This window comes from Coturnix japonica, chromosome 9 (assembly GCF_001577835.2).
Source record: "Coturnix japonica isolate 7356 chromosome 9, Coturnix japonica 2.1, whole genome shotgun sequence".
Lineage (NCBI taxonomy): Eukaryota > Metazoa > Chordata > Aves > Galliformes > Phasianidae > Coturnix > Coturnix japonica.
In genome coordinates, this window is record NC_029524.1 from 15501924 (window position 1) to 15514145 (window position 12222).

Consider the following 12222-nt stretch of genomic DNA (forward strand, 5'->3'; position numbering starts at 1 on the left):
ACAAACAGTGCCGTGTGAAGGCTGTTCAGGCAGCTCCATTTCTGACATTTTGAAACTTTAGTGCTTGCTTTTGCAATCTGAATAATGTTCTTTTAAGTGTATGGTTTGGGGTTTTTTTTAGTATGTAATTATAATCTTGTTCTACATAATTTAACAGCATCAGGGCAGGAGATTTTTATCCAAGGCTGGAAGTAATTGTCGCCCAAGCTTATTGCTCAGCTGAGATGACACGAAGAAAGGTCTAAGTGCCACTGTCAGCCACACAACAGAGCACAGAATGAGCCCACCCCTGGGTGTGCACGCACAGAGGGATGATTCTGGGTCTGGAGCAGTGATTAAATCTTTGCCATGCTCTGGATCCTTCCGGTGGTGGTAGTGAATCCATAGCAAGCTGCTGGGGGGACAGCCAGCTCCCAAGCTGGAGGGCTGGTGATACCAAGGTTTCCTTGGCCAGGAATCTGGGTTTTGATTAGTGCTGACTCCAGCTACACAGTGCTCTGATGGGAAGCAGATGGCTCCCAGGCTTTGCTTCTCCTGCTGTTCTATGCGTGTTGACCAGAATGGCCACGTCATCACAGAGAGAGAGGCCAGAAGGGGTGGGATGGGATTCAGAAAGGATACAAGGGAGCAACACATTTCCCAGATCATTAATCTGCTATTTGCGGCCAGGATGATATTGGCTTGAGATGAAGGACTGCCAGAGATGGCAGCAGAAATCTGGGACTGCAGATGTTCTCCCTCCTTCAGGTGACTGCTCAGCATCACAGAGCTAATGGTGGAGAACAGGGACATCAGAAGCTGTGTGTGTCTCCTGAATTCCTGCTAGCTGACCGTACTATTGTGCACAGGTGTCGAGCAAGGCACTGATGGCTTAACTCTGGTTGAATTTCCTTAACTTCAGGAAGAACATCAGGCTTTGAGTGAGGTCGATCAAATTGCTCACTTGCATCCAAGTCTGTCACAGCCCCAAACATGGTTCCTTCTCGCTGGTTGTATCCTTTGCTGTTGGGCCTGGCAGCTCTCCCATTCTGCGTCTGGTTTAGCAGTGCTTGTGTTCCCTCCTTGCCCAGCGCCCAGCTCTGCAGTTCGTTGTGGTTCTTCCTGTGATCCCCTATGGCCGTGCCGTGTGGGGATCTGAGCGCTTCAGTGTTTGGCCTCCAGGTAGCAAAACACCTTGGTTTTAGCAACCTGAAAGCAAACCTGGCAGCATTTCCAATTAAAGTGGACTTCTCCAGGTTGCTGGGGACATTGGCAATGGGAGCTGCTACCAACCACACCACTGATGCCCTGGTGATGGTGGTTAAATGCTGCTTTTCTCCTTCCCCTCCTGGTGCTGTGGTGCTGTAGGCTCTGATGCTTTGCTTTACTCATGGCTACAACCAGTGATGTTTCTGGGGTTTGATGGGGGGGCTGCTGGTGACTGCATCCCTGTGACCGATCCCTTGCTCCTCTGATGGTTGAGGAGAATGGAGGAGAAGAAACATGTCACCAGTCAGCCTCTAAAAATAAATTCTTCAGAACGTTCACTGAACCGAGCAATTGCCGATAGCTTTGTTTCACATCAGAGGAACTGTTATATTTATTTTTCAAGTGCCCCTAGTAGGAAAGCTGCTCCTCTCCTGGATTTCAGCAGGCAGCGGTGGGTCAAACTGAGAAATGGAAACATCGTGTTTTCAAAACATTTCAAACTAAATAGTTTATACTTTTTCCCCAGATAACCCAAACCACTCAGCAGAGTCTGTATGCAGTTGTGAAATGTTTGGGTACACCACAAACAGCGATTTCCTTATGGACTCTGAATGCTGGGAAGTGACAATCTCAGGGCGCTCAGTGAAGCAGGAAAGTGCTCTTTTCCCTGGGTCTATGATAAATGATGAGCAGTGCAGCAGCTAATGGAGAGCTGATGGTATCGTGCTCAGGTTCTGAGGCTGCAAGGTTGCATTGCTGCCGAGATCCACTTGAAAAGCTGCAGCTCTATTAGTAAGGGCATTATTGGATGAGAAGGGGAACTAGCTGTCCAGATCTTAAGGTGCTGTCGCACTGAAATAACTGTTTCCCCTAGAGATTTCACTGCATTGCTGTAGGGCTGCAGTTTCTGTAACACAGGTGCTGGAGCCTGCCTGGCCAGGCCAACAGTAGATGCAGCTTTGAGCCACCTTCACCAAGCTGTGCTGTGCCTTGTGCCACGCGAGCAGCCTCTGCTGGGCACCACTTTTGGGATGCATGCTTCAATGTGAACAAATGCTGCTGTGCTGCCTGAGGATCCCCTACTGCACTTGAGAGGTTTGTGTTTGGCTAGCAGTGGTCGCTCTGTGATGTGGCCGTGATGAAAGAGCAGTGAGTCCCCGAGGTGGGGACAGTGGCCATGTCCCCAGCCTTACCTTGGGAATTTGTACCAGGCCTGTGATTGAGGTACTGTGTCTTCTCAAGGTGTGCAGCTCTCTCATTTCCTGAGCCCTCTTTCTACCTTTCTGTATTCACCTCCAACTTGCACTGATTGTGCTCTGGATACATTTTATGAGATAAGAGATGTCTGCTCAAATAGAAGAGCTAAACCCAGCTGTGCTCTCTGTTGTCCTAGCTGGTGACGTTTAGTAGGTCTGCAGCAAGGTGCCAAGTTTCAGAGGATTGCAGCAGGGTTGGTCACACTTCTTGTTCTCAGCTGTTCCAGAGTAGAAATAAGACCTGAAGTAAATCTTCCAATTAAGAAAATACCTCTTAAAAGGCTGTGTGAGTGTGGAACCTGTAATATTACGTGTGCCCTAAATCCCATGAGTGGGTGCCATGTGTCCAAGCACTGTGCTGGCATTTTCCTGTGGCACTTACTAGTCACTCACTCCTGGAGCTGTGTGTGGATAGGGGATGTTTCTGTTTCATTTGTGCTGCCTACAAGAATATCAGTTTTGTGGGGGCTCAAAATGGTATTGAAGTGGTGGTAGAGAAGAACAGCAGCACATCCCCACCAAAGCACTTCTCTTTGGGGCAGCAGGAGCTGTCAGTGTTGTGTTTGCAGTGCTGACACTTCAGTGGGAGGTTAACTGTGCCAGGCAGGTAATTCACTTTAAAATTACTGTTTTACCTCGCTCCATCCAATTACTCAAGTTATTTTGCTATCGCGTGGATTTCTCTGTTAATGTCAACAAAATGATTATGGTAAGCAGCAGCATCAAGGTGTGTCACCCACAGGGAGCGCTGACAGCAAGAGGAGTGTTTCAGGAGCTCCATCAGCACTAAACGACACTATATATGGGCAGACTAGTTGTCATGTATGGCCCTGGGGTGATGCTGGATTTGTGAGCTGAGATTGGCAGCACAGCCCTCGCTTTGGTATAAATGGCAGCCGGGGGGCAGACAGGGGACACAGGGGACACATGAGCACCGGCACAGGGCAAGACCCTCTGCTTGAAGGGAAAGAAGTGTTGTAAAGGAAGAAAACTGGGAGCCATGTGGCTGTACTGGTCCTAAATATGTCCCAGAAGGGGCAGCTTTGGCTGAGGACAGTGCAGAACTTTTTGCCCAACAAAGACTTTGCCACACTGGTCCCACTAATGGTGGGAGTGCCCAGATCTGCTGTGATCCATATGAATCACACAAATTGATCCAGAAAATATCCTACACAGAAACTTTTGTAAATTCCCTGTTGCGTCAGCACTCCTGATTTCTTAGCAGCAGGAGCTATAAAGAAAAGTCTAATGAAACAAGCCAGGTCAGAATGCAGAAGATATTGAAATCTGGAGGATTTAATTCAATATTTTTATTACATACCTTTGGAACCCTGATTATCCCCACACCCTTCAGGCATTTATTTCACTAAGGAAAATTATACTGCTGATTACAAGATTGCAGCTCCATTTTTACTGCTTAGAACTGTTTTTGTTTTTTTTTTAACAGCTCCTGTTACACTTGCATGACTTTAAAGTTTCAAAACATCTTGAAATTTTTAATTCTGTGTTGCAGAAAGGTACTTATATAGAGATGAAGGAGGCAGAAGATTTGCTTTGCAGTCTTTTTGACGGGAAAAATGTTAGTTTCTTGGTTTGGACAGGCCTATAAATGATTCCTTTGAGTCACTGGGCAGTGAATTCACAGCCTGCTGTTGTCCTTCAGACTAAGTGCAAAATGAGAAACTATGAGAGATGCCTTTAAACAGCATTAAAAGCAACGTTTTCTATGTGGGGAATAAGAATAAATTATGCAGAAATCATGGCTATAGTGTGTGTGTAATCAGACCTGCAATATCCCTCTGGTAAATAAATGACAGATAGAATCAACATATTAGAAATAAACAAGAGTTTTTCCAATAAATCCTTGTACCTGGGCATTTTAAATCAGAATTCACTTTATCCAGATCTGCACACTGAGTTGAGGTCAGGAGAGATTTCCAGAAGTATTAGGATTATTATCCAACAGTTCAGTTAATAAGAGCTGTAGAATTGGATTAGATTTTTGTCATTTCGGATGTTACAGCAATAGGGACCTTTGCCTGACACAACATCATGAATATTGGATGGAATCCTGCAGTGCCTCCACGTTATGATATTATCCAAGGCTGAAGGTTATGAATACATAAGTTACGTTGTTCACTTCTCAGTTGGTAAAAACAATAAAGCCACCACCCCATAATCAAGTTCCGATACACAACTAGATATAATATAGCTTTTCTTTATATATATATATATATATATATATATATATCTGTATATATATCAAGTAAAAAATCTAAAATAGTTGGAGGTAAAAAATGAAAAAATAGCTGATTGTGTTACTTTTTCTTTACAGTGATATGGTAGCAAATACATGGCAAATGAGTAATAAACCTTTACATAAGGAGTTCTGGTCCCATCTCCATCTGCAGGGGCTCAGACTGAAGTAGAAAATGGAACAAGGTGATTTTTGTTGTGTTGTGGGTTTTTTTGTGTGTGTTTTTGTTGTTGTTGTTTTTTGGCTACAGCTTCTGCAGATGACAAAGATGCTGTTGGTAAGACAGAAGGAAAAGACAGCGTTAAATAAATAGAACTCCAAAGTGTTTTGCAAAAGACTGTACATACCACAGGGTAAAATTTACTTCTGAACTGGGGGAGTTACCACATAGCATCACCAAGTTTTACTTAGGCAGAAAATGCTCATGCTTACCCTGGCCTCGCAGTAGTCCACGTGGTGCCACCTGCTCTTAGAAAAACCCCTGTCTTATTTCCCTGCTTTTTATCCCCTGCAGCCAATAACAAAAAGGCAAAACCAGAAATCCATTGGCAGGGCTGAGCCAGAGGTGAGACCTCAGTGATGCACAAATCATTCACTGCCCTTTGTCCAGGTGTGAATTTCCCCAGAATCCTTTACATTGAAAAAGTCCATTGACTGAGCTTGGCAAATGGTCACACTAAGCCCAATTCTGGCTGTAGAAAAGAAAGAAGTACAAGTCTCAGCGTCAAACAACATGATCAACACAAACAGTAATTTTTTCGGTTGTCTGCATAATAATAACATCATGTTTGCATATAGAACAGCTTTTGCATTATTGCTCTACTCATAAGAATATAGTAAGGAACTTATAACAGACTTGCACGTTACAAACTTAAGGTTCTTTGGTGAAGAATGAGAGAACAGTATTTTAGTTGTAATTAACTCCTGGAGGAGTTTTCATTCTTATCTGTTGATCCTTTGGATTCTCTCACAGAGGAGAGAAAGGTATTGAGTCAGCTTGACCATCGCAACGATGGCAACGCCACCGATCATCATGCATGTGGGCCAGAAGAGTGAGTGGAACAGCACGTTGGAGCTGTACAGTTTGGTCAATATCACATTCTTCTGGGTGCCCTCAGGGTCGTAGAAGCAGGAGAAGCGTTGATACTTTCGGAAGTTTTCCATCACAACGTTCACCGTTGACATGGATTCCTCGTAATTCTTACCACACTTGGGTATGTACGAACACTGGGGAGAAATCAGAGGGAGAAAAATGGAGCTCCAAACCAGATACAGTGTCTGTTTTCAGGTGGCAAGCAGGAAAATCTCAAGATGATTATGCTTTTCATAATAAGAGCGCAGTACTATTAAGCTAATAATAAATTTATCCCAGACAAAACTCAATATTTTGTACATCTACAGAATTTCCCATTGGAGAGCCTACAAGTGCTGTACAAATATTAATGCTTTAATCTGCACAGCGGCCTCATGAGATAGGTGAATACATTATTATTGCAAATTTACACATTCAAAAATGAAACTGATGAAGCACCTCTTCATCTTAAGTGGCATGCATACCCGTGCAGAGAGATGGGTAATTGACTCGCTGTAAATACAAATCTGGCAGCTCAGATCTGGCTTGTACGGGATCAAAATGATCTCAGTAGTCATGGGAGTTCGCTCACAGAAGGAAAGGCCAACAAGAAACCTTAATACAAATCTTCCATTGGGGTAGTGCCTCAATTAAGGACAAATAGAAAACCAAAGAGGCTTCACCTATTGCTGGAGCTCAGCCCTGGCTCTTGGGCTGTTGTTTAACTTGTTCTTGGGTCCTGCCATGCTCCCCGGCCTGCACTGCTGATCTTACTTGTACGGGGTGATAGTTAAATTTAGGTAACTTAGTGATGGCAAGATAGCTTTTCAGAGGAAAAGAGACGTCTTTATTAAATTAATGTAACACATGGGTTTTTATTACTATTGTTTTAAGTTATAAACTTTATAAATGTCCCTCTGTTCTTTTTCATGACTGCACTGTGACTTTTCATAGTGTACTGAGACAGATCTCTAGTCCTAATAATATTCAAGGATTAACCTCATAACAGGATTTGATTGATTCATTGGCAAGTTTATTAGCCCAGAATGTGATTTGAAGCACGGCAGGAAGATTGTCTGGAGTTAGCCGAGTGCAGCATTAAGGGTAGAGCATGTCAGCCTGCCTTAATGAATATTTCATAGAGCCCTAGAAATTAAAGATGGAAAATATCAGGGCAGTAGTATCTCATCCATCTTCTTGCTGGTGTGGGGCTGCTCCCCCCAGGATATTCTCTTGCACTCTGCCCAGCTTTGTCTTAAATGTCCAAAGCCGCAAGCCCTCTTCCACCATCTGTGACTCTTTAATAGATCATAATCTAGTCAGTAGGGGAAAATTGTCAGTGAATCTGTACCTGATTTTCTTTCAGTGAATCATGCTATCATGGCCCTAGTAGCAATATTTCCAGCTCTGATGCTTTGTTGACTTTTTTTTTTTTTTTTTATTGCAAGTTTGGTGTGAGATATTTTTGTTCCTTGAAGTCACAGCTGCTACTGTCCTGAGAGAGGAGACTGAATGAGGACTTGGCTGCTGTTGCATAGCCCTCTCCTCTTGACAGAAAACAGCAGACATGTAAAAGCCCCAGTGATGACAGATTCCTGGAATCGGAGGCTACAGAAATGTCCCCAGAGCACAGTGGGGAGGTTCTGCAGATCTTGGCTTCCTGCAGGCTTGAGTATTCCGCAAACACTTTTGAGGCAGACCTGGTGCAGAAGCAGAACTCGAGCTGTTGCCTCCTACGCAGAGCCACGGGCCGTGTCGGGCTGGTTGGGCTGCCTGAGCCAACCAGGTTTGAAGTGATGAAGCCATGGAAGGCAGTCATGCAGGGGAGCTTGATGTGCTTTGCATCACAGCCAGGCTCCTTGTGCCAAAATCATCTCTCCTCCTGCTTCAAGATAACGGGTGCCCTTCGCTCCATGTGCTAATGTCCTTGTTTCAGTTCTGCGCATTGTGTAGGTGATGGGCAGGCAGGGAGGCAGACACTGATAATGGGATGCTTGCAGTGTTTTCTTTGGTTTGATTGTCATTTAGTTTTCTACAGTGCTTGGCAGGGAATTTTATATCTGCCATTCTTATGCTGTGTCTGTGAATGTAAACTACTAAAGCTATGCTGCTGTATTACAGTTCTGCATTGCCAAACACCTGGAGGTCTGCAAATACAGAAGTAAACTTTGTCTGGACCTCTGTCTCAAGTAAGAATTCTGTGATAAAACATGGGAGAAGTGGCTTTTGTGTTGCTAGAGATCTGATCACAAAGAGCACGTGGTAGGTAGTTATAAAGAGAACTTGCTACATTTCCAACCCTACTTTTCTAATTTAAAGGACTGGGCAGTTTGTACAGGCTATCTGCCTCTCAACATGTCCAACCCAAAGCCCTGCTCAGTGAGGAGTCGCTTGGCCAGTCAAGCTGTGAGTATCTCCGTTGAAGGAGACTGCACAACAACTCTGGCCACGCATGTCACTGGTTCTGATGATCAGACCTGCTTGCTTACCTCACTTATGAAGCATGGATATAAACCAGTGGTGACATGAAAGGAATCAAGATGGTGTAGTATGGAATGGAACCAGGGCTTTTGGAACTCTTATAAGCTGCTCAGCCCTTTCTTGGCATGGCAGATGGCTCTGGGTGTAGGACACACTGCCCAGTGTACCTCCCCTGTCAACTCTTACAGTGTATGGCAGCCAAGTAAGGAAAGTATAGCTGTGAGAGCATTTAAGCTGCCATGATTCTTCTATTGGCAAGGGGCTGGTCTTGCCTTGAGGCTAGAGATAAAGTACAGACAGTGAGCACAATGACAAGCCATGAAAAACTGTGGATGCTTTTCTGGGATAGGCTTGAGCAGCTCAGCTGGCATCCATTTACTTCCCATTGAGACTGGCAGCAACATGCCGTATGTCTCAATATAAATGGCACCTGTTCCTCACCACACCATGTGGGACAGCAGCTCCGTTAGGTAGCAAGTCTCCTAGATTAATCATTATTTAAAATCAAAGTGCATTCTGCTCATTTTGCTGCTGGCAAGAGGGGAGAGATGGGCTGCAGGTGCTGCTTGGCATGCGTGGTGGTGCTCAGCAAGGCAGGGGGACCTCTTGGAGGTTGTATGTGCTGGTGTATAACATCTCTGTGCATCCTCATCTGTTCCAGGGCTCAGTGAGCCAGGGCAGGTTTCTCTCTGGCTTGTTTAGAAGGAGGAAGATGGGGAATGTAGACCTGCAAGATAGGGGTGGGTAGAGGGGGAAATAGTGAAAATGGTCCAGTGGCTGCTTAGGGTGAAGAGTTTGCTGGGACATGGATGCAGGGGGTGGGGGTGAGTCTACTGGGAAGGTGCGATGAAGCAGGAGGAGGGTGCTGAATACTGAGCACGGGTTGAGCAGGTGTGGGGTTTTTGCCATTTCCTCTGTCTTTTGGGAAAATACTATCTAATCTGTAGCCATGTGTTGTGCTACAGCTGCGATGATCTTTGGGACTGAAATGGGACATCCTCCTAATCCCCCAAGATCTGCACTAGGGATTGTCTCAGTGCCTCTGCCACCTAATGCAGATCTTAGAAAAGGTTTGGGAGGAGGGGGTCCCTGCAGAAATGGGCTGTGCTGGCCTGAAGCCTGGAGGCTCTGCTGATCCCAGGCAAGTATTTCCAGACACGGCAAGCATCCACTGAAAACTGTGTTTGAATTCAGGTCACATAGCCAGCAGCACATGAGGAAAACCTAGGAATCCTCTTGAGAGCAGAGCTTAACCTGTAAAACAACCTTGGGTTGGAGGAGCATTAACTGTGCCCACATGAAATTAAGAGGTGGAGGTGTTTGGGAGAATTTCAAAACCTGTTTTCATCAAACACAAATCAGTAGCAGAATGTGGAGATTTATGCTAAACCTCCTGATTTACTTGAATCCAGTAGAGTGCAGATTGATCTGATCTGTTTTAATCAAATCACTGGATATTTACTTCTGTCCCAACAGAGTCTCAGATCTACCCTAGCTTGTAGGTGCTGAGAAACAGGCTGTGGGTGCCTCTTTTCTGCACTGTTGGGGTGGAATGGGGACACTGCTGCATTTCACACCTCAACTCCAAAGGACTTAGTTTCTCAGCCACAGGAGCTAATTATCCAGTAGAATAACCAGCCCTGTGCAACCACTCGGTGCTTTGACTCATTTTAATATCGCTTCATCTTAATATACAGAAGTAATTTGGTCTCCTGAACTGCTGCCATAAATAGAAATACAATAGGTTACGCTGTCAGCTGCTTGAACATGGGCTCTGCCTTTGCGGACTGCAGCACGCCTGTAGTTTGGGGTTCAGTGTCCTTGGATAACTAAGAAGTTAAAGCCTCATGACTGAGCTGCATCATGTCTTGCGGTCTGTGGTCTTTGGTACCCAGTGCTGGGGATGTTTGGGAGGAGAGATGGGAGCCCCATACACAGCATCACAGAGGCAGCTCACAGCCACCTGTGATCAGGCACTTCTCAGAACCCACTGCCTGCATCACAGCCTCCAGGCAGGAGCTGTCTCTGTCCCACCTGGACTGAGTCGTACTGGGTATCATACATGCTGAAACAGAAGAGTTCTGTTAAAAGTATTTCTGGTTTCAAAGTCTGGATTTGAGGAAATGACGTGAGAAAATGGGCTGGCATCTTAGTCTGCTTTTATTTTTTTTTGGCCCCATCTTTTATCTTGACAGTCTCTTTTCTATAAACCTTCAGCATCTTTGCACCATCTGTGACCCCAGCACTGGTGGGGGGATGAGAGAAGGAGGCTCCAGCCACAGGACTGTGACACTGTGCAGGATGTTCTGTCTGCATGGGGTGGAGGAGGAGAATATCCCCCTTCAGAGATGGAAGCTCTGCCTGGGTACTGCTCTCTGCTCTGCTTTTACCAGGGAAGTAGGTGCTGCAAGCCTTCTATCACTTTTAAACAGGGAATGGCTATAACACAGTGAGCAGCCCTTCAGAAATCCATTTAGGAAGAAATTTCATTCCGTGCTCCTACCTCAGAATTAATTTTCATTGTTTCTTCGGTGTGGTAGAGCAGAAGCTTCTGGCCAGAAGAAGTGAGATTGACGTACACCTGCAGGCAGGGGTACTGAGAGATTTTCCAGCAGTCTGGGCCGCAGCTAAATGAGCAGTTGAAGGTTTCGGTGATGGATGCGTTGAGAAGCGAGCACTGAGCTTCTTCTGTCCAGACACTAAGGCAGAAAAAAAGGAGATGTCAGAGCATGGCTAGAAGGGGTGAAAAGCACTGACCGCAGCTCAGAATTTCCACTGGGGGTGTATGTGTGGCATCTTGAAGGGCTTTCACAAGCAAAAACCTGCAGAAGCCCTTTTTTTTCTCACTTTTACCTTTGACTGCTGTTTTATTCACATGTGGGGGTAATAATGTAACACCTACCCACAGGAGACTTGTGAAGTGGGAATATTTGATACTTCCTACTTGCTTCAGGCATTTTTTTTCACATAGTTTGTTATATAAGTCAGCTTTCCACATGAGCAATTTTGACCTTAGCAGCCTCTGCAATTGATCCTGATGCTGCTGAAAGGTCTGGGAGGGTAGTTTGGAAATGCAAATACTTTGAGATGCTTAAAAGGCCTCGATCCCTGTCTCCAAAAATCTAAACTTTGCTTGGATTTAAGAAGTGGCAAATACTTTTATTGCACAAATAAGATGCTGGATGGCATTCAGTTCACCCTCAAGTGTCATGGTTCTTTTTTCCTTATCATGGCAGAGTCAAGGGGGGATGGTTTTCAGTGGTTGGAGTGATATAATTGAGGATATTCATACCAGTTTACTTCAGACACTTGCAGTAGATAACTTAGCACAGACCCTGTGGTGGATAAGCCAACGTGTGCCAAGTTTCGGGCAGTGCTTCAGTTGGGGCACGCAGACTCCCTTTTTGATCCACAATTACACAATTTTCGTTCCCCTAACTTTGCTGATTGTGGTGGAAAAAGCATTGCTGACAGTCTTATTACTGTTCGGGATGGATTTTAAATAGGGCTGATGCTTGAAATCTGTTTTCAAATTCTGTATATGTATTACAGGCCAAAATTTCTTCTCTGTAGCAGAGAAGGAACCCAGAGAAGGCCTTGGAAAAAATTAAGTACTATGCAATAAAGATGAAAGACGATACTTCACTTTCACAAACTGCTGTGTTCTGGGAGGATTTCACTTGTTAAACATGAAAGCAATAACCCACATGGAAAACAACATGCTCCAAAGCAGCTGGATTTCTTTCCAAATTAATTCTCCATTTTTCATTGTTTCTCGAGGACGCTGAATACTTTTGCTCTCTCTAGAGTTTGCCCGGGCTTTGTAGCAAAGCGCTGGGGGGGCTGTTAGGGTTCAGCAGGCAGCAGAACAGCTGATGTGGATATTATGGTTGTGCTAAACTGCAGCAAGGCTAAAGCCTATGGATCAGATTTTGTCAAACAGGGATCTAAATTTTCCATCACTTATG

The 12222-nt window shown here is 44.9% G+C and overlaps 1 protein-coding gene across 8 annotated transcripts in view; it reads right to left on the bottom strand.

Annotated features, from left to right (window-relative positions):
- Window positions 1-3722: 3722 nt before the first annotated feature.
- The window catches only part of KCNMB2 (potassium calcium-activated channel subfamily M regulatory beta subunit 2), a 112044-nt gene continuing 103544 nt past the window's right edge, over window positions 3723-12222 (bottom strand). For all 8 annotated transcript variants that reach the window (XM_015871604.2, XM_015871601.2, XM_015871599.2 and 5 more), the window contains 2 exons: window positions 10758-10953; window positions 3723-5928 (listed from right to left, as the gene is read on the bottom strand). In XM_015871604.2, the coding sequence (XP_015727090.1) occupies window positions 5644-5928; window positions 10758-10953 (481 nt within the window). In that variant the 3' untranslated portion in view covers window positions 3723-5643. The remainder of the gene's footprint in view (window positions 5929-10757; window positions 10954-12222) is intronic.